At 42.3% G+C, this 22,171-nt stretch overlaps 2 protein-coding genes across 3 annotated transcripts; both read right to left on the bottom strand.

Annotated features, from left to right (window-relative positions):
• Positions 1-226: 226 nt before the first annotated feature.
• Positions 227-4,818, bottom strand: LOC110154377 (cytochrome P450 26A1). Its single transcript, XM_020918369.2, has 7 exons — positions 2,274-4,818; positions 1,975-2,199; positions 1,582-1,863; positions 1,361-1,510; positions 1,105-1,239; positions 830-976; positions 227-747 (listed from the first exon to the last, which is right to left on the bottom strand). Exons 1-7 carry the CDS (start codon positions 2,460-2,462, stop codon positions 415-417), a joined length of 1,461 nt encoding a protein of 486 aa, XP_020774028.2. The 5' UTR covers positions 2,463-4,818; the 3' UTR covers positions 227-414.
• Positions 4,819-5,081: 263 nt separating this feature from the next.
• exoc6 (exocyst complex component 6) lies at positions 5,082-21,810 on the bottom strand. 2 transcript variants are annotated; one of them, XM_020918100.2, is made up of 23 exons: positions 21,666-21,810; positions 20,400-20,571; positions 19,886-19,933; positions 19,553-19,643; positions 18,721-18,766; positions 18,537-18,590; positions 18,284-18,434; positions 17,370-17,525; positions 15,756-15,824; positions 15,511-15,594; positions 15,380-15,426; positions 15,188-15,308; positions 14,382-14,453; positions 14,214-14,311; positions 14,009-14,114; positions 13,745-13,857; positions 13,558-13,669; positions 13,352-13,486; positions 12,920-13,099; positions 10,511-10,652; positions 10,341-10,414; positions 7,423-7,535; positions 5,082-6,654 (listed from the first exon to the last, which is right to left on the bottom strand). In XM_020918100.2, exons 1-23 carry the CDS (start codon positions 21,761-21,763, stop codon positions 6,528-6,530), a joined length of 2,409 nt encoding a protein of 802 aa, XP_020773759.1. In that variant the 5' UTR covers positions 21,764-21,810; the 3' UTR covers positions 5,082-6,527. The 2 variants fall into 2 exon arrangements, with proteins under 2 accessions (XP_020773759.1, XP_020773760.1); XM_020918101.2 differs by having other exon boundaries at positions 13,745-13,854.
• Positions 21,811-22,171: the final 361 nt, after the last annotated feature.

Here is a 22,171-nt window from a genome sequence, read left to right as displayed (position 1 = left end):
TCAGTTTCACCCCGACTGCACTCATCTGCCACAGTCATCAGCTCCATGCATTCCACATTTTGTCTTGCTTCCACTCTGTGTGTAACTAAATACCTGCAGGAGGCAGGCAGGGGACACTGACGTCACAATGAGATGGGTGCCCACACACATGCTTCTGTGCTTTTGATTTGTACCATTATAATATTTGTGCTAGAGGTTGGATAGAATATAAACAAAACCATCTGAATTTATTTTGCAAAAGGTATTTTATTAAATAAAATCTCATACATTTTAGTAGTCACTTAAATAAGTGGAAAATATAAAAGTAATCTACATATATACACAGGTTTATAATACATGCTCATGGACTCAGGTGGCCCATGTGCAAGTGCCTCTGGTTTTATAAACAATATATTTACAAAAATCAACAGCGCTTTAGTTGTAACTCATGAACTTGGTGGGCAGATTGTCCACAGGGTACACTGTGGGCCCAGTCTTCATGGTGGGGGGCCCGTTCAGGAGAGTCCAGTGGGACTTGGACACCAGCTCCACAAGAAAGATCTTCAGCAGGACTTTGGCAAACTCTTTTCCCACACACCTCCTGCTGCCCCCACCAAAGGGAATATACTGGAAGCGAGCTGAGTCAGAGCAGGGCTTGGACAGGAAGCGCTCTGGCTGGAACTCCTCTTTGTGAGGAAAGATTTCAGCTACATCATGTGTGTCGCAGATGCTGTAGATGACATTCCAGCCTTTGGGGATCTGGTAACCCTAAAATGCAAATATATTGGTCAACACAAGTTCAGTCACATCAATAAACACCAGAGCCTGGAGAGTGAAGAAACAAACATACGTTGAGTTCAAACGTCTTGAGGGCGACTCTGAAACCACCGGGGACAGGAGGGTTGAGCCGCAGTGTCTCCTTGATCACACAGCTGGTGTATTTGAGCTGTTCCAGCCACTCCATGGTCAGGTTCTGAGGGTCCATGCCCTGTTCCTCCTGCAGAGAAACAGACAGATCATGTGGTGTGAATGTGATGGCTCATCTAGATTATATCAAATACAAAACTACACAGAAATATATTGCATGGCATTTTAAAGGAAATACAGAAATATACAGTGACTAACCTTCTCCAAGAGCTCTAGGCGGAGACGGTTGACAGCATCAGGGTTGAGGCCCAGGAACATGACCAGAGAGGTGGCTGTGCTGGCTGTGGTCTCATGGCCCCCAAACAACAGCTCTGTGGCGGACTCTTTAATAGCCTGCAAAAGAGATACCATGAAGATCATGCACTACTATGTGTGAGCAAAATATACACATCTGCCATCAGTGTGCCCAAACATTATGGCCAACATTAAGGCTGAAGAGTTTAGTGTGGGGTACCTGCATGCTGAGGGGCTCTCCATTCTTGCAGCTGCTGTCAATGAGCTGCTGCAGAGCGTCCCGGGGCCGAGAGCCCTTCTCACAGTCCTGTAGCTTCTTTTTGATGTTTTCCTCAATTTTGGAGTGGATGAAGTTCCTAGCTTTCAGCCCCTGTGATAGAGCAGGTCAGTATAGAACAGGCACACACTGGTACGAGAGTATGGAGAGGTGGGTGATCTTACCCGGTACAGGCCACTGAAGGGTACATCTATGGGCAGAGAGAATAGGTTTCGGATCATCTCCTCAAAGGCCTCCACCAGCTGCTGCTCCTGTGTTTTGATCTGCCCTGCCTCGAAGCCGAGAAGGACTCTCATGGCAATACGGAACATAAGGCGCTTCACATCAGGGTAGACCAGCACACAGGCATCCCTGGACAGCCAGTCCTGCACTGCAGCTCGCACCTCCTCCTGGATTACAGGGACGTAGAGCTCCAGAGCCTCCCTAGAGAAAGCCCGCATGATGGCCTGTAAGGGCCAGAGTGGTCAGTAGGCAACAACATAACTGGAAAAATATGAGCCTGGGAATGACTACTGTCAAGCATTCCAAAGATGCCACTCAAGAGAAGAGCACCTTACCTTCTTCTTAGACTTGTGCTGTGATCCATGTACACTAGACAGAGTGTCTGAGCCCAGGATGGTGCGCACAGAGGCGGGCCACTGAACGGAGACGAGCCGGTGCTCCCCTGTCAGAATTTGTTTGACGTTGTCTGCTCCCATCACGCGCACGGTAGGATTCCCGAACAGATGCGTGCGGTAGATGTATCCGTACTTCTGGCGCTTCATGCGTAAAAACTTTCTCCTCTGCACAAAAAGAATCGAATATGAGTTACACTTGCTTAATAAACAAACCAAAGAACGCCACGTGTTGTGCTTACCTGGAGGATGAGCTGCAGCGTCTCCCCGAGGAAAGGCAGGCCCATGGAGCCTGGGGGCAACGGCCGGGGGCAGCCGGGGTCCCGGCCTCTCAGGAGGTAAACCTCCCATAGCTTAAGTGCCACTAGGAAGAGCAGAACGGGAAGGACTATCGTGCACAGGAAGGTGGCCAGCAGCGTGTTCAGAGCCATGGCGCAGTGAGGAGTTCTCAGAGAGTGTGACAGCCGCGCTGCCGTGAGGCCTCTTATAGGCTCCTCGCTCTCCTCCCTCACATAAATTAGTTCACACAAAGTTCATCTTTAATTGTGGCTGTCAATGCCCCGCCTACGACCTGTGCTGCTGGCTCGCTCCACCATTTGTTCAGTCCCAGCTTTAATCCTTACCTCCTGTAGCAGGGGCATTTCACTGAGAAAAGGTGCTGCTTTCAGTAAGACAATGAGTGAGTGCCAAGACGTCTTTGTTTTCCGAGAGGCCACTCGTTTAGGTCTCCGTAGCGCTAATCTGCCTGCAGGGTGGACCACATTCAAACCAGAGCCAACTCTCCACAGTTCCATAGCGCATTAATCCGCCTCCCGTGAACCCGGCTGCTGTCATTCAAAGTGCAGCCCTATGGAGGCTGCAGCGCAGCGCTCCGCTGTACTCCGTGAGCCTGCTTCTTTAGCGTAGACTGCAGTTTCCAACTCTTGAGAATCCAGCAATAAATCTAAAGTCATGTTATAAAGTCATATCAGCACCGGGTTCAAACCTGGGTCAGTGAGCTCGCACGCGCACAGACGCGCGAGGTTATCCTCGGGCTACGCACAGAATAAACAGAGGCACATCAGCGTAAAGTGTTTTTACGACCTGAGTGAGCGTGCGCGTGCATGTTACAGAGACAACCTGGTGCCGTGTTCAGCGTTTACGGGCTCACCTCAGTTCACTAGGACACGGCACATTAAGAGCACACCCCTCATGACCCTCCAAGTGTGCCTCAGAAGATCTCCGGGGGTTGCGCGTGGTGAAACGCCTACATTTCACCATGTCCCGGTAGACTAAAGGCAAAACCTTTAGGAGTTATCATATGTTCGTATTTCGTTATCTTTACAGCTGTCTGAAGGTGCCAAAAACAATTACGCACCTGGATTAAATAAAGGGAATCGTGTCATCTGTTTTGATTGAAATTGTGTACCGTACATAGACGGGCTGAGCTGTATATTTAAATGCTGTGTGGAGGACCTTCAAGCCCTGTGATGAGGGGTGAAAAGGTAACGCAAGTGTGGGGAAACTTGCGGAAATTATCCGGTAAAATGAATGAGCTAGGCGTTCAAAGTGTTCTGCAATTCCGTTCGTGCGTGAGCGTGTGTTCATGTGTCCCCACAGCTCCTCCCCCGCTCGCGCTCCCTGACCCGCTTGTGACCCTGACATCTCTGTGAACTCTGCGCACCAAGTTCACTGTCCGCCCAGCGCACGCGCTCACGCACGCGCAGGGGGCACTCTCTAACACCAGTAGCGCTGCTCCGCCTCAGGCAGTCACTGAACTAATATCTGTAAACTCTAGGACTAATACAGCCGTTAAGGTGCCGCTTTGGAGCAATAGGGGTAAAGACCAAAGCAGGTTTGAACACAAGAGTCATCACATCAGTCCACTGGTGTAAGCAAGGGGGGAAAACATTAGACTAGAACCAAATCTGAAGCCATTATATTGACACAAGATGTTTTACTAACATGTATGTTCTGTGCAGCAAGCCTTAACCTAGACATAACCCTGACCATATGAACATACAGGAACTATTTGTGGAGCGTGCAGTGGTGGGAGATAATCCCAGTTCTGATCAAAGAGCAGTTATCTGTGAGGGGCAGTTGGAACACAGCGGTTGTGAGGTGTGGAGGTGAGGGGTCACTGCAGAGTCAGGCCAGTTCAGCCTCAGGTCAGGGGCTCCACACAGGTCAGCGCCTGCTGTCAGAGCACCTCACCGTCACACCACTCGTTGTACACAATGCAAGCAGCAGCAAACACATCATCCAGGAGAGGACTAAGGCTTTTCAAGATTTTCACCAGTTACCAAACTAGGACCACATCTGTGTACACATTACATTTTTAACAGATAACAAACTGCATATTGCTTACTCCTTGAAGAAACCAACTGCACTACAGTAAGTAAATAAGCATGTAGTTATCAACAAGACAGTGGTATTTGTGACCCTTGCCCTCTATAGTTATGACCCAGATGTGAGCGAGTTACTGAAGTTCTGGAGTGCCTTCAGGATGTGGTGTGAATGAGACGGGCGTCCTGTCTCCGCTGTATTGTTGCAGGGGGTGTTAAAGCGTTTGATCCCAGCACTAAAATACTTGTCACATCTATTGACAGTCAGGAAGAGTCCCTCCCCCCAGAGTGACACAGGAACGCTGAGCCCAAACCACACGCTCATAAACATGCTCGTTTGGCCCAGCACTTAGCCTTTGTAGAACATAAGGGGTCATAAAATATTCTAATGCAGGCAATGTACCACCAGCCTCCAGTTTTGAAATGAATAAGACCAGAAATGATATGTCATGATGTATCACAGCTTTAAAGCATTCACTCTTCCTCTTGGCCATACAGAGCTGGGGTCAGGAGCAGAGCATGAGTGTGGGGGACCAAGTGGTGTGGTCAGCAGCACATTATAAAGCGGCCTGGATTTGTGGACTTTCCTGGTGTTAGTCACATTCAACATACAAAACAATACAAAAGCTGTGCTCTTTATTGGCATTGTAAGTCTGCTTCTGACAGGAGTTGGTTGTACACGGGTGAGAGGAGCTCATGTATAGGAATGATGCAGGAACTGCCAGATCATTTTTGTATTTTATAAAATATGCATTATTTACATGCAATTTACAGGGAATATTAACAATGCTAAAATAAATCCAACTGAAACAAAATTCTCAGTGCAATTTTTTCCAAAAATGAAAACAGTCTTAACTAGTGTGGGTTTTGATTTAGAACAGCCAATAGGATACAGGCATTATTGCTGTGCTCTGTGGATTTATGGATTCAAGACTAAAGCTTCAGTTCACCCTGAGAAACAAAACAAAAACAAAAAACAAAAAAAACAGAAATAAAAATAATTTGATAAACATTTAAATATATACTATATATATAGCTATATTTGGGATGTTCTCTGAACATCAAGCTTCTGCTTTAAAACAGGTGTTTAATAACTGGTGACACTGTCCCAGTCATTCCCCTTCTAAGTAATAGCTGATACACTGATGATAGGCTTACACGTTACTGAGAGGGACCAATGATGTTGTGACATGCTCAGTCTGACTGTATGTGCACAGCCCAAATGGAGCTTTTTCATACACTTAACATTCACCATCTACTATATGAATGCCCATGAGATAAAGCAAAAAATATAGAATAAAATCCTGCTGTGAACATCAGTCTTGACAAACGTCATAGTTCACTCATAATTCCACTTACAGTAATCTGTACTGGGATGGCTCATACTCTACTCAACCTTTGCACCAGAGACAGAAACAAACAATATAAAATTAAATATATAAACATAAGTGGGATAAACAAAGGCATATGTCTCATGTTGGATACCTTCCCTTGTAGAGTTGTAGGCCTGAATCCACTCATCTCCATGGAGAACACATTTTAAAGTATATCTGAGTCAGGACAGTTCTTGTGGTTGTCTTTCTGATTCACGACACAACAAGCAGAATGGTCACACATATTTTACATTTGTCAGTATTATCTGTTAAAGCACAGGGCTAGTGTTTGTTGAGCATAGATGGGCCTGTGCCAGGGGCTTCTGAGCATTTGTGCAAGTCCCAGTTTAGTGTGTAGTCCGAGGTGAAGTCTTCCTCGTAAACAGTTTTACGTGTGAGGTAAAAGCAGGCTCAGATGTACAACGCAGACAGTTCCCAGATCCAGATGACATGTCTGAACAGCTGTTTGAATTTACCATTTCAGTCATTTACCGATAGTGATATTATTATTAATGCACACCAAGCACTGTCATAAATAATGCTCAATTTTGGGCAATTATCAAGGCTTTACTTAACAAGTGGACAAATGCAGAGTCCATTCTCTTTTAGTTTGAGTTTGTGCTATTGCACACTTCAAATGTACATACTTTATAAGTAGTTCTGAAATTCTGACAAGTATTTCTGCAATGTTTTTCAATTATGGCATGATATATTGCTAATCTGGGACCTTACCTCACCCTACTCTCAGACAGTTTAATAGTGAAAAGAGAGTGTGGGTCAGTTGGCTGTTTGTGGAGGTTCAGGATGACATGCCGTTGACCAGGCTGCGCAGCTGCTTCACCACAGTTTCTATTAGCTTCTGCTTGTCCCGATCATTCTTCCTGAACTGAGAGAAGATGTTGTTCTTCTTACTGGTGTCCTTCATCCTGCAGCAAAAAGAAATCATAAGGAAATGAATGTAGAATAATGTTATATCCAGATTTCTTGCAGAAAAAGAGCCTCCTCAACCCATATAAAATTATAACTAAGTAGGAACTGACAATTCTCTTAAAGTATTGTTGTGTGCATATCCAGATATTCAGAAAGCCTGTTCAAATCAGTAAATGATTTCACTGATAACAATAGTTGTGTGGATGTTTTTACATTCTAAAAAAACATGTTTATTATGTTCATAATGTAAACATTGTTAAGTTTTTTCTGATCAGAAACCCAAATGCAGCCCACAATTTCGGTTAAATGTGTCATCCTAGGATATGGTGTGATGGAGGGTTTTAAACCTGTAGTTGCAGGCTCTAGCTAGTATCTTATTTTAAATTTAATGTCAAAATGGCTAAATATGTTTAATTGACTGACTGACTGAATCTTCCCCACACATGCAAAGAGAACATGCAGTGTTTTCATCATAGTCTCTGGCAGACTGACCAGGATTCATAGAACCAGAGTTACGTTTGTAACTTTCACTTCTTAACTTCACACTCCCTGTAGTAGTTTTGTTTTTAAGTGCATTGAGTCATACATACCCTCTGTGAACCCTTCAGCAGCGGCAGGGAGGACAAAAAACAGATTTTAGATCTCAACAAACAAATAACTAACTCCTAGACTTCTTTTGAATTACATTGAGATGAGGGTTGCTAACTACTGTTAATATTCCTCTAATATTCAATACAAGGGGATGTATGTAGAGCTGTACTCACTTCTCCAGCAAGGCCAGGGCAGTGGCTGGGTTAACACGCAGGTATTTGGAGTTGGGCTGTCCATAGTCTGCCAGATACGTCGACCAGTCCCACACCATGAACAGGTCCAGGAGCTGAGCACACACAATCACATAGGCACCAGGTCAATAAGACGTGGGAACTATCAGTGCAAAGCAATAATGGACATTACAAAAGAGGTGTGAACAATTCAATTGTACTTTACAATTAGAATTGTGAACTAGAGTTGACCAATGCATCGGACAGATATTTGCACAGGGCTAATATTTTGTTCAGGCTGCATAAATAATACACAACAATACTTTAATACAAAGTGGACACTGCACAATATGTGACTATACTGTTCTGTTCTAGTTCGTAGTAAACCGGGGTTGTGGATGACTTTGTAAAAGGTTCAGAACTTATTGGCCATGAGTTTCTCTGGATATTAAGCAATCATATTGGAATCAGCAATGAAAAAAGTATTTTTTACAAGACAAGTGAGTCACTATTTTTAGGACTTAAGACTTGATTTGATCAAATGGACTAAAACTTGGGACTTGACTTGGACTTGAAGGCCAATGACTTGGACTTGAGTCCTTTGACTTGATGCTTCTCAAAAAATTTGTTTTTAGAAAATATTTTTCGCTTTACAGTCGACACATACGGTTCTTAATTTTACAGGAATAAACTGGAACATGTCCCTCTCACGTCTCTATTTGTTATTGATATAACAGTAACTCAAGTACTGCGATATTGTATCAACAACTGTCTGTATTGTACTGTATATTACTTTAAAACAGATGGAACTACATAGAACATGATCCTTCCATTTCAGACTACATGACAAATAAGTTTTTTTTCCCACACTTTAAAATCTTTATTCTTTCTTCTAGGAAAATAACTGATTGATTTCCATATGTTATAAAAAGCAAATGCGCAAAGATAATCTAAATCAAACAACAGTTCAAATAAACAAGACATCTTGTTCCAGTATTAGTCTTTTTCATTTTTATAAGATTCAATTGTAGTATAACCTTGAAATGTATAATGTATGTATTCAAAAGAAAATGTCACAAAGTCAGTGTAAGGGTCTTGGTTCATTGCCACTTGGCTGTATTTTTGGAGGGAGACAATTTGACTTCAAATGTTCTGTTAATTTAAATAAATAAGATGTATTATAATGGGAGTAGTTGCAGTAGGCTGTGAGAGCGTTGCAGCGTGACGGTGTGGGGAGTGGCAGGGTCCCTGACAGCCAACAGCTTGAGTTCAGTGTTAGCGAGCGGTCAGCAGCCGCCTCATCACTCTCTCTCCAAGCACTCTTGTTTATGCGGGTCGCCACAGAAACAAGTTTGGTGGGACAAGGAGGAGGGAGCTCTGCTAAATGATGACCATTAAGAGTGTGGGGATCCCCCGGTCCACGACCCCTCAGTAACCTAATGGAGATGCCACCCCCCCACAGACAGTATATGCTAATGGGAGGGAGAAACAGCTGGGTGTGAGGTTGAAAGAGCAGTTTACTGATAATAGCATTATTCATCTGCTCGACGCTCAGAAAGAGGCAGAAACAAAGGCATTCTTCTCACCTGGAGTTTTACCTCAGACTATCAACCTCCACAGAGCCCTCACAACACTCACATCAACATGACTGCAAATGTCACTACTTAAATCCCTTTGTACTACTGAGAGACAATTATCTAAAGACAAATCCACATTAGTAGATGCTTGTTATGTTTAAATGTTTTCAGTAGATCTTTTTTTTTTTTTGAATCTCATGTCTCAGTGTGAAACTATTATTTTTGTTGTACTGTTATCATTTATCGTACAAACATAGGTTTATGGTATCAGTGCCAGTATAAATGCCATATTGTGCTATGTGTATTTCCATATATTTTACACCCTTTTTTTATATTAATATTTTCTGCAACAATATGTATTGCACTTCCACATTTCTTATTGCATCAGGCCTATAGTAGGGGAGTGCAGTTTTAGCTGTGAACATTGCATGGCCTCAGTATAACCTCTGCCTTCTTGATGCCTGTGCATACACCCCGGGCTGGGATTAACACGGACGCCCTGAGCCACTGTTCGGAAGAAACATATGAAGAGATCCACAGTGTTGTGTTATAATTATGCCCCAGAGGACTGACACCAGTGCGGCCTTGTGCTGGATGTGTGAAAGCTAATGCAGGTGAAGAGTTGAAAAGGTTAGATGATAGATCTGAGCATTACCTACTTGAGAAGCAGTGTGTTTTTTGCTGGTATGTTAAGTGTGGCTACCCTGTGTTGCCCGGTTAATCTGAGCCTGAAGTAGAGAACTTCTTACTTGTGGGGTTAAATTCTTTCTACCCCTATACAGAATATTCAGTCATTTGTTGAAATGCCATCAGATTCCCATTATAATACAAACAATTTTAACAGAGAAGCACAGGAGAGATGGAAACAGATTAAGCCGTCAAAACTCAACAAATTCTCTCCTCTTTGTTTTAGGTAATGAGAATTCCCCATAAAATATTTAAAAGGTACACTTTGTAACGTTTTTGTTGAGGTGGTCTGCTAAGAGCTTGTCTCCATGGAGATGCTATTGCTTTGCCTAAAAAGATACACAGAATAACATAAAACCTAAAATCTATTGAATACATACATGCGTTTTTATTGCTAAAATACTTTGAAAAACATGCTACATTCTAACTATGAGCAGGGTTTGCCTCTGAACTTCTTATATTTGACCTGCTTGTCTCTGCAGAGACAGATAATGCCATACTGTTGAACATTTCAGATAAGGCAATGTCATAACAAGTGTGTCCAGCAGAAAAGTGCACCTTGAAGGAAATTGTGTACTGATTGTGTACTGAATGGCCCTTTACTTTTGCTCATTTGTAATAGGGGTTGCAAAGATAAAGCACATTGATTGACTTTACCTGTCTCAAGTCGATGAAAGCCAGCTGCAGAGTGTCTCCTTGAAATCCAGGAACAGGCTCAGAGCTTGCAAACACTGAGAAGTCACAATCAAATCGGAAAGGTTAGTGCTAGTGCAATTATCTGATGTAATAATGTTAATTTAAAGGGCACAGGTTTTGATTACACTTACATTCACATTGGATGACATCCAGATTGAACTGCTGAATGGCCCCCATGCTGACCTGCTTGAGCTCTGAGTCCAGGAGCATTTGCATGAGGGAGGTGGAGAGGTGCTTACAGGCTGACATGCAGGCTGTCTGAGCCACCTTACCCTGTGCAGAGGGGCAGATGGGAGTAACAATGTCAGAAACACACAAATTAACACTAACGAGAGGCATGCACATGGGTGTTGAGTGAACAGTTTAAAAGGAGGATCAATATGGCAATTAAGTGTATCTGCAAGTATCTTACCCACGAGTGTTAGAATTTAACTATTTATTTTGAACAACCCTGCCTTGCAACATGCACAAACAAATAATGTGTAGACAAAACTGTCAGACAGCAGTCCAGTTTAATAAATCCTCTTCCACTTGCTCAGCAGTCAATCCAATGGAATAGTGAATAAATGAAAGTGGTTCACTCTTTTGTATCCACATGCATCAACTCAAATACAGGGATAGTGTGGTGGCTCTTGAAAATGTAATAATGAATTATGAGATTAGAATGGCACAGTGGTTTGTACAGAGCCCCATACCATTCCTGTGGACTAATATATTCATGCTGAAGAAAACTGGCAAACACAGTGGAGATACATGTGTAGCATCAGTGGCTAAGAATTACTCAGAGGCTGCAGACAGTGATCACTTTCTGCAGCCTCAATCACACTGACCCTGATTTAAGCCAGGTAAGGGGCCAACAGGAGTATGTTTTGACATTGCATACAGCAAATGCTGGAAATTTGTGAGTTTTATGACAGTGAGCATCATGAACACATTTGTGCTTAGAACTTTTTGTACCAGCCAGTGATACATGAAGAAAATGCATGCTTCAATCAATTCACTTAGTCACAAATATATATTTTTAAAGTAATGATGATGCTTATGTTGATCTGGGCCTGCATTGTTATGGGTAGGTCTCACTGTCCCAAGTTTCATGATAAATGAGGGCCAACTACATCAAAACCAGTTAACACCATCAGAAACTTTACAGCAGTTGTAACACCATCACAGATACACTGTAATTAAACAGACCAGTCAATGGGTTAAAAATTTTGCCCAAAAGCTACAGTCTCGAAGTACACCTAAAAACCTGAATCTACAATTCATTATAGGTTCCATTTTTATTGTCACACTGCACAATGGCATTTTGAAATTTTAACCAAATATTACCCACATACAACAAAAATAAAAAGCTGTGTGCTTAATCCCAATCCCAATTATATTATATTACAAGAACTGAAGGCTAAACTTCTAATTTATCACAATTTACTTTGATGAATAAACATATGTCACTTGTTTATTTTTATGTCCATGCTGCTGCTGCAAAAAGCACACAAGCAAACTAGATACATTAGTGTCCTTAGAATTTGTTTTGAAACCACACAATGGGTTTAACCTTGACATTCCTTCATTCTGAGCTCAGGGTTTTAAGTGAGGAGGATGACCAACTTGTCATTTCCAGACAAATATGTTTTGATATAAGGGCACCTGCTCTACATGAAAAAGCACTATTCCTTCAGCAATGGACTTCAGGTTAGAAAATTGCACACACTAAATAAAATACTCATTTGCATCACCACCAATACGAGCACCGTCTGCAAGATACGACCCATACTCTTTATGCCACAGTTACAGAAGTAAGCATGCTCTCCTCTGTCCTCTGGTACTCACCGACATGGATGCATGGTCATTGTTGTTATTCTGAGCACAAGCCCAAATCAACAAAACATGGAAAAGAGGAAGGGAAAGAGGGAGAGGAAAAGAAAGGTGGTAACCATAAATGGATAGAAGGCATTCAGTTCATCAATAAAACCTTTGCATGCAAGACAGAGTTCACATGAAAGGGCAGGAGTAAAGGCAAGAGTAAATTTGTAAAGGAAAAAAATATATATATTAATTTGCAAAAATGGGTGAGCATGCAAAGTTCCTAAAAAGTAAAAAGTAACCAAAACCATTTAAGGAAGAAGCCATTGCCAACAGTGTGACCCAAAAGAGCACTCCACACACAAGCTCCTCATCCTGAATTACTTTCCAGTATTTTAATATACACAAAAAAAAGCTAAAAATCTGACCATCAGTTTAAAAACTGAATTCTGTAGTTTTGTGCAGGCTCAAACCAGGCTCCTGTTTCAAGTACTTCCATCAACCCAGCATTACACAAGCAATACATACATAAAGCCTGGAGGTAAAACCTTTTCTATAACAACTATGGCAAACTAAACGGAAAGATACTTCCAGTGGACTACTTCTTCTAATTCATCACAAAAAACATCTGTTTGATTAATACATAATGCAATAAAAATAAGACAGGATATGATTCAATTTTCAGATGAATGCATTATTGCAGAGCCTCAGTGAAAAGGCTTCTCTGAGTGACATACCGGCAGGTGAGTGAAAACTTGGAAGGTGGAGCGCAGGAAATTGATGAGGTCCATGAGGTATCCAGATGCCCGGCCATCAGACTCAGCCATGCCCCAGTCGTAGTCTGCTAGCTGAATAAACTCATCAATCTTTTGGTTCAGTTTAGTGTAGATCTCTCCCTCAGCTGCATGACGGGCATCCTTGTGAAGACACATTAGGTAAAAGAGTATAAAGAGAGTCCATTGTGTTAACTTTTCAGAGCCAGGTACCATGTCATGAGCAAGTGTGCATCATTCTCACGCAGATTTCTCAAAAGTTGTGTTTTTGTTCCATTTCGCATATATAATAACTTCAGTGTATTTTAGCTCCCAAGAGCAGAGAATTAACATTATAAAAATGTCTATTCTACTAACACAGAACATGAATGTGAAACAGATTCCCCTGGACAGTACCTTGAAAGTGGAAAGGCCGTAGAGACGTGTGGTGTGGACCGTCTCTGGGGACACATTGGTGATGTTGGTGATGAACTCTTCTAAATACCTGCAGGCCTGCTCCAGGTGAGTGCTGTTAATGATGATCTGCACCAGCTGCACACAGTTCAAACATGAGCTTCAGAAAATGACTGGTCTCTCTGTGCACCAGCTTCAGTGGGACCTACCTCAGTCAGGCCGATGTGGGGCTTCTTAATGAGGTTCTGTAGACAGCTGCTCAGAATTCTAGTCAATAGTAGGTTTGTGGACTTCCTCAACATATCATCAATTTCAGTTGAGCTGAAACAAGAGAGAACAATGGTATTCACCTCCCATGAAAGTAGTAGTTTGTTCAAAAGGTGTGGATGATGTTACCTTCGGTGGAGTGACTCTGAAAATTTAAGGCTCGCATAGATGAACTCTTTAACCTGGGAGTAGATCTGAGGCACCGACTGGGACATCGGGAGCTTCTTTGGAAAGTCCTGCTGCTTTTGCATGCAATATTTAAAAAAAATTGTGAAGATGTATTTACTATGAGAACTAATCATAAAACATAATAATTCATATGAAACTAACTAGGTTAACAGGGCATGACAGTGGTCAGAGTCTGATAGGGGGATGTAGTTCTGAACTTGTTACCTTCTCCAGCTCAGGGTCATGGAAGGGGAAGCGGCTGATGACAGACTTGTATTCTTCCTCTGTCTCGACTGGGATAGGGCTGTAATTATCCAGCTCAAAGATTTCTCTGCATAAGAACAAGAAATAAACAATTAAGTAAAACCATGGACATCCATCAAAAACACAGCAATATTTCCATGGCAACAATCAAAAGAGAAAGTCCCACCGGAAGACCAGAGCCCATTTCTTCAACAAAGTCTCATTGTACTGATCTCGGACCTCAAACAGAAGGTCGAATAGGCGAGTGACTGGAAACCCATAACCCTGTGCACAACATACACAATGTTTAGAGCTCATCACCTCGAGACAAGTTGGAACAAAAGACCAAACTGACCTGGAGTGTGTCCGCAAAGATCACAATGAGGTTCTTCAGCTCTAAAACCAGGTCTGGGTCATCACAGTAAGACTTAAAAATAACAGAAAATATAGCAGTTTTACGACTGTACTTACAGTGGCTTTGTGTTTTGGCAAATGTCAGATCTAAAGAAGATAATGAACATCTAATGTGTTTAAGTAAATGAAAAACATTATTTGTACTTTCAAATGAAGAGAGACAGCACTGTGGTCTGTGGTAAACAGTAGTGCAGTAGGAGGCCTGACCTTTCCATTGACAGTAGCGGTCATAAAGTCGTAGTGACTCCAGGAGTGGACAGTCTCATCACTCACTCTGTATTTACAGTGATTTATAACCCCCTACACGTCACTACACACAGACACGCAATTCATCGAAGATTATGTGACCACAGCAGACACCACACACATTAGATGATAGCATTAAAAGAGCATGAACAGCGGATGAGGTAAAGTGAGGAATGAGTGTGATGGTGGGCTGCTGAAGGCCAGGGGGCATGGGACCCCCAACCGTGAGCCTATTCTTCACACTGTTAGCATAATCCTCTGCTCATTTACAACTGAGTAGACCCCAGCCGTCAGGAATATGGCTCCTTAATCTTCCGTTATTGTTACAATCTGTCTCTCATTAAGTCTCAATCACCTCCCTTTGGCCCATTTTCACAACAGAAACATCATTAGTTTATCAGTGCAGGGACCTGCATAATGCATCACCAGATTACTAGGGAAATCCACAGTCATTTACAAGTCTCTGTGCGTTAGTGTGTGTGCATTAGTGTAAATCCTTACAGAGTGTGTGCGCAGCACAGCGATGATTTTGGCGAGAGCCATGTTCCACAGCTCATCAGTGAAAGCCTTGGTCACCAGGCCTCGTGTTGCATTCAGGATATGGTCCTCGACCACAAAAAATCTGCAGAAGGAACAGGTTTCTAAAGTAAACAATACACACATGCATGCTTCTAAATAAAACTCTAAACGTACCCAACAATCTGATTGAAGTATCTTCTGTAGCCTTCTACTGTTTCATGCTGACCACAGAGAAAGAGCAGGTTGAAATATGACCAAATGTAGCTTTAATATTTGGAAAATGACACAGTCTGTGACATTATTACCATATTGGCCTGTGGCTGCAGGACAAGCCTTGCTTGTTTCTTCCTCTGTTTTCTGTAGTAGTTTTCAAATGTTTCCCTGTCACCCTAGAAACACCCCAAAAAAGCTTTTAAGAGTCTGCAATGAAGGCAATGCAACCTTTACCGTTCCGTAAACATCATAATAATTATATTAAGTAAATATAGTAGTGGCTGCTTATCCATTAAATCCAAAAAACATAGTCCGGTTGATAATTGGATTCACTCACCAGCACAGTGTATATGTGGAGACACCTGTAGACAGGAGAGAAGTCAACCAGCTCCTGAGCCGTCAGGATCTAGACATTCAAAACACATAAAACATCACACTTACTGAAGAATCACAACCTTTACAACAGCAACTCTAAAGTCGAAGAACAATTGAGCTCATTTAGTTTAAATTTTTGTTTTTATTTCATGCCTCTTGTTCGACATTTAGAGCTGTACCTTGCCCCGGGTTTTAGTGTGAGCACAGGCGTGGGTCATGGAGCTCTAAACAAGACGTGTGCTGTGCCTAAATATCAGGTGAAGTGGAGCAGACCGAGGGCGTGGTGTGGCACATTCAGAGAACTGTCAGAGTCATAGAAATAAATATCAAACTAGTCCCCTGAAAATATTACGTGTAAAATATTCAAGGCATGGCCATGGCTCTCGATTGGAAAAAGGTGGCTTCACCTCTCCAGGTGAGTGGAGAGTCCCTGCTTCAAGTGGAGGAGTTTAAGTATCTAGGGGTCTTGCTCACGAGTGAGGGAAAGATGGAGCGGGGGATTGACAGGAGCATCGGTGCAGCATCAGCAGTGATGCGGTCACTGTATTGGACCATTGTGGTGAAGAAGGAGTTGAGCCGAAAGGTAAACTCTCAATTTACCAGTCAATCTATGTTCCTAACCTCACCTATGGTCATGAGCTTCGGATAATGACCGAAAGAATAAGATTGCAGATATAAGCGATTGAAATGAGTTTCCTCCATAGAGAGACTTTGTGCTCCCTTAGAGAGAGGAATTCAGTCACACAGGAGGAGCTCGTAGTAGAGCCGCTGCTCCTCCATGTCAAAGGAGCCAGCTGAGGTGGCTCTGGCATCTGTTCCAGATGCTTCCTGGACGCTTCCCTGGGGAGGTGTTCTGGGTACATCTCACCGGGAGAAGGCCCCGGGGAAGACCCAGGACATGCTGGAGGGATTATGTCTTTGGGCTGGCCTGGGCCTCAGGGTTCCCCAGAAGAACTAGAGGAAGTGTGTGTGGAAAGGGAAGTCTAGGCCTTCCTGCTCAGAATACTGCCCCTGCGATCTGGCCCCGGATAAAGCAGAAGAAAATGGATGGATATTCAAGGCATAAAAAGCCTTCTTTGATTTTAACTATATGAAAAATGCATAACATTCAAATGTTCATGTGCCGTCTGGATACCTTCCCACAGCAGAGCACAGCCCCACGCTCGCTCCCTGTATCAGCTCAGCACTGCTCTACAGTTTGGTTGATCTGGGTCTGTAGAAAAGCTGTTTATTCCGCCATTTAGAGCACTATCCTAAAGTGTGTTTTCTTGTGCAGTACCCTGTCTTCAGCTTCCCAAACCACTCTTTACTGATTGGTAATGAGGCAAAGACTGCAGATATTACTCATGCTGGCAATGATTTTAAATGCCACAGAGGCCATCACCATATAAGTACCTGTGCCGTTCCACTCCAGCCCCCAGCAGCCAAGTACAGCCCGACCTGGACACGCCCCCTCGTTAACATTAGCACTCAAGCAAAGACCAGTGGCAAGATACAGCCCTCAGTGGTTTCACCGCCCCCTATGGTAGACACCTGGTATTGATAAAATCAGTTATATTGGTAACTTTGGTTTTACCTCTTCATCTGCCTCCTCATCTTCTTCCATCTCCTCATCCATCTGTCCATTGTGAGTGTGGTGTGTGCGGGCACTCAGGGAGTATGCGGGCCCCGTGTAGTGTCCTGTGCTGGCCTGTTTGGCCACTGCACTGTTGAACGTCCTGTGCTGCTGAGCCTGTTAGTTTTGAGATACAGTTACATGTGTGCTAACGTGTGTGTGCTAATGTGTGTGTATGCTAACGTGTGTGTGCGCTCAAGACTGGTTTATAGTTGTCGCTGGCTCAACTGAGAGCTGACGCCCTCACGTAGACCCAAACCACACAAGCTTCTGTGGAGCTCATTAGGGTCCAGGTGCGTTATAGTCCGTATTTTTCGGACTATAAGTAGCACTTTTTTCATGGTTTGGGTGGTCTTGGTTTATCTCCAGAGGTTGCGCAGAAATGACACTGAGGATGAAGAATTCAGTGGATTTAATGATTTGGAATAAGATCATGAGTTTGGTAAACTTATGTTATGTTTCCCCAAAAAGTGACAGACTTATAGTCTGGTGCGACTTATATATGTCTTTTTCTTCTTCATTGTCCATTTTTTGGCTGGAGCGACTTGCGGTAAAAATACAGAAAATATGGTAATTATTTACTGTGACAATAAACAATCATATTAGGCTCAGATGCAAACATTTCTGTGCCAAACCTAAGTGGTTCCAAGCTGTTTTAATCAGTTGTCCTTGTAGTCTGTGTATGTACGTGCATGAGGTGCATGTACACAGCACATGCATGGCAAACACCACCAGCTTTCTAAATGGCTTTCATGCCCATCAGGGAACTGTGCAGCAGTTCCGTGTAGATTTGAACTATAAACCAGCCTTAACATGTACGCATGCTAACACGTGTGCGTGCGTGCACTAACTTGTGTGCGTGTGTGTGCTCTTACCTGTCTCATTGCCGTCTCTCCCACTTTGTCTGAGTGTTTTCTGATGCTCTCTAGAAAGTCCTTCAGGTCTGACATGGAGATCTCCTTGATCTCCTCTCTGAGTCTGGGCAGATTCTCCGCCATGATTTGACAGAACCTGTATTGGCTCACTCTGTGAACAAAATGAGCAGCTTTCAGACAATGCTAACAATTACATATGCAGTAAAAAAGAGGACTAAAAAAGCATTGCGGCAACATAAAATGAGACATGTACCTGGGAATGTAAACTTTCTCCAGCTGCTCCATGGTCTTCAGTGCTGCATAATACCTGCACAAATATACACAAACGATGAAATTATATGAATTTATAAAAATCCACTGACTGATTAAAAACTTCATTTCTTGTTTTTTATTCTTACTTATTTATCTAAGAATTAACATTGAGAATTAACTAATACCTTTTGACTTCCAGCTGTTCCTTCAGTTTACTGTACATTTCTAGAACTGAAAAATACAGAGACAAAACACCATCAGCTCTATAACTGAGGTCAAATTAAATCCACAATATTTTAAGGCATCAAAAACCCTTTAATCTTAAATTTGACTTGTGGGTTAAATGTTGTGCAGTGCTACCCTCTATTGTCCAAGCAGATTTCTTGAGGCCCACATTTGACTGACAGCATTACAGCAACAGTATCCCTTTATCATTCTATTGGATAATGAATACAAATAATACCGCAAGTCTTTCTATGTTCAGCCCTCTGTATGATGGTTTCAAGAAACAATTGGCCACCTTTCCATAGAAATATAGATTTTAGTTTCATTTAATTATTTGAACACTAAAACAGGTTTATTATACTAAAATGGACTAATGTTTGATTTTAATAGCCAGGGTTTGACGGTGTGAAACTTTATATCAGAGTCCTGTAGCGCCTCCTAGAGGGGAGCAGTGTAATGTGAATCACAATTACTGTAATAATATGCTTCATTATTCATTTGGAAGAAAAGTGCAAATATTACCTATAAGTAGAGGTTGGTAATATATCGAAATATTTGTAATACCATGAATGCTGTTTTGATATGGTATGTAAAAATTGAATATTGAGTATATAGTTTATAATAAAAATGCTGCAAAAAGAGGTGATTATATTACAGTCATTGCAAAAATATAAAAATATATATCAAGATATTACTTTCTGTCAATATTTCCCACCCCTACTTATAATATTAAGTTACCTATTATTATCTAGATGGTATAGTATTACTACAGAGACAATGCAATGAACATACCTGGAATACAGAGCTGCATTTTCTCCACAGTGGTGGCCATGTTTCTTTGCTGAATACGACAGCGAATCACATCTTCCGTCTGAACAGTCACCTGCAAACAAAGAGGAAGTGAAAGATTGTAACCAACAAAATAAAATGTCAAAAAACATGAATATATTATACCTAATATATAGTGAACTCTGTGCTTTCTGCACACTTGGGCTATGCAAGAATCTTAGTTGTGTGGAAGCCGGTTGGGCTTGTTTATTTATTTATTTACATATTGAGATATTGCTAAACCACGCTCAAATTTAGATACGTAGTGACAGTGGAACCAATTTGTTATTTTATTACCTCTCTTCCAGCTTCCTGCAATCTTCGATTGGTGTCTCTGACTTGACCCTGTGAAAAAGGGTCAGAAAACATAAAGGCTCATATTCTCAAACTAAAACATATCCACAATGGAAAACATACAAAGGTATTGTGGCAATGAAGGAGATCAGTAGCCACATCTAATCACACATTAACTAGCTCAAACAGTCATCTGATGCTGTAGCTCTATACCACACCCACAGATGTCTATGTCCTTTGACATTCATTAATGAGCCATTGCAAAGCCAGTTTTCACACAGTCTATTAAATAAAGTAACAATATAAAGCCTCATTCACATATGCAGCCCAACTCATGAATTTACCTAATATTTTACCAGAAGAGAGTCATGAGTGAATAAGGCCTAAACTGATTTCCCTGCATTTATGATTTGTCAATTTCACAGGTCAAGACATAGTAAAATAACTGGGAGTATACAGGCAGACGGGGAAAAAAAAAAAGATCACCAGGGTCAACAGTGGCCAATATAAGACTCACCAACAGTTTCTCAGCATCAGCACGGACTTTGAGCAGTTCTGTGATGGCATCCACAAAACCTTGGTGATGAAAGTTGCACATCTTTTCAATCTCCCGGTCATGGTTTCGGATCCGGGCATCCAGCTTTTCCATAAAACGCTTGTGGGCATTGGGCTGGTCATCATAAATGGACCTGGAGCACAGACTACACATCAGCTCAAAGCAGAGGACATGCTTCTTCACAAGCTGTGCTGGGGTTTCCACAAGTACAATATTTGTAGCATAACTTCACCATAAAGAAAAATCTTCCTAGTAATATAATAACCAACAACTGTGATAATCATCTTCATAGCAAAAGTAAATGTTATTACCACTCCCAAGTATTTTTAAAACTAGACATATTTCAGTAGTAGTAATTGTGCATCATTGTGTTTTTGAACCTGAAGACGTCTGAGCTGACAGCGGTAGCACAGATCCCTGACTATTTTGTTAAGCAAATAATGTGCCTTTGCCATCTATCAGAGGTAAAAGAGAATGGTAGGGCTTATTACAAGTATTTTGCTTTTTCCCCAATACAGCTTGTCTACATTCCAGACACTTTGTAAGAAAGAAGCGCTGGGAACCAAAGAAGGCAGATTTAGGCAATAATTGCAGCCATTTATAATGACAATCAGCCAGCTTAGTTCTCCGTCCACAAGCATAATCAGGGGAGTGCATTTAGCTAAATCTTGCCACTGTTATTAATTTAACAGTTTTTGTATTTGCTGGAGACGGTTTTATTTAATTGTGCATATTTTATTAAACATAAAGGCCTTCATATCTTTTGAGCTCAACCCTCAACGTGGAGATAAAAAATGAACATGATGATAATGTCGATTCAGTGAGGGTGCCGACCACAGACATACAATAATTACAGGTGTGGTGAATGGTGCTGGGTTCAGACTGTAGTCTGTGGACGGGTTAAAGCAGCTACATGACAGCTGTATTCAGAGGAGCCTTTTCACCACACCCACAGCGATGTGCACGTCAGCTCCCCGGAAGTCCACAAGCGATCCCATAAATAAATATTCATTCACAAACGACCAATAATTCAGATTTTAATTACACTGATTCTGGAGCTAGCTGCTATTGTCTTGCTTCATATGTACTCTGTTCTCAGTGTATCGGCTTGGCTAGACCGTTAGCCGGGGCTAGCCCGTAAACAAAAGGTCCTGGAATCTGAATAATACAGATAATCATGAAGACATATAACATTTATAATCTACGTAGACGTGACTAGTTTCTCACCGGAGAGTAGGGCCGACGCAGGCCGTTTCCGTGCTCTCTATCTCCTGTAAAATGCGTTCGTGCTCCGTTACACACTCCAGGCTCTCGGTGTCCGCCATGACTGCTCTGTCTGCAGAGGCAGCACAGTGCACCCAGCGGTCCACAGGGGGCGCCACACTGCTACAGGAGAGGTCAGTGGGGCCAGTGGAGGGCAAACCATGGGGCAAACACATAAACATGCTCAAATGCCCAGTCTCATGTGTGCATTTGCAGTAGTGTGTGACAGACTTGGACTTTTCATCCAACTAGATCAAAGTGCATCAGGGCTTACTCTTGAAACACCCTCTCATTATAGCCATTCGACCCTGAGGAAAATAAATTACCTTAATGTAGTCCCCAGTGGCAGGTCAACAGACTCCAACTCTGCGCATATGTTATTGAAAGTGCTGTCCTCTCTGTCCTCTGGTCCTGGCTCAGTCCTGTGGAGCGTGGAGACTGCCATGTCTGTTTTGAGAGCTGCAGCTCAG

This window comes from Boleophthalmus pectinirostris, unplaced genomic scaffold (assembly GCF_026225935.1).
Source record: "Boleophthalmus pectinirostris isolate CB_2022bp ecotype Guang Dong unplaced genomic scaffold, ASM2622593v1 HiC_scaffold_14, whole genome shotgun sequence".
Taxonomy (NCBI): domain Eukaryota; kingdom Metazoa; phylum Chordata; class Actinopteri; order Gobiiformes; family Gobiidae; genus Boleophthalmus; species Boleophthalmus pectinirostris.
This window is presented reverse-complemented; position numbering and strand designations above follow the sequence as displayed.

Bases quoted from the DNA above. Each gene is read 5' to 3' on its own strand.
- exoc6 (XM_020918100.2), bottom strand. From the start codon at position 21,763: ATGGCGGACACCGAGAGCCTGGAGTGTGTAACGGAGCACGAACGCATT. The intron at 19,644-19,885 runs GTAATAAAATAA...CTTTGTTTGCAG, and splicing joins TGCAGGAAGCTGGAAGAGAG to GTGACTGTTCAGACGGAAGA. The intron at 18,767-19,552 runs GTATGTTCATTG...TGTATTTTTCAG, and splicing joins AATGCAGCTCTGTATTCCAG to TTCTAGAAATGTACAGTAAA.
- LOC110154377 (XM_020918369.2), bottom strand. From the start codon at position 2,462: ATGGCTCTGAACACGCTGCTGGCCACCTTCCTGTGCACGATAGTCCTT. The intron at 2,200-2,273 runs GTAAGCACAACA...CTTTTTGTGCAG, and splicing joins CGCTGCAGCTCATCCTCCAG to AGGAGAAAGTTTTTACGCAT. The intron at 977-1,104 runs GTTAGTCACTGT...GTTTCTCTGCAG, and splicing joins GCCTAGAGCTCTTGGAGAAG to GAGGAACAGGGCATGGACCC.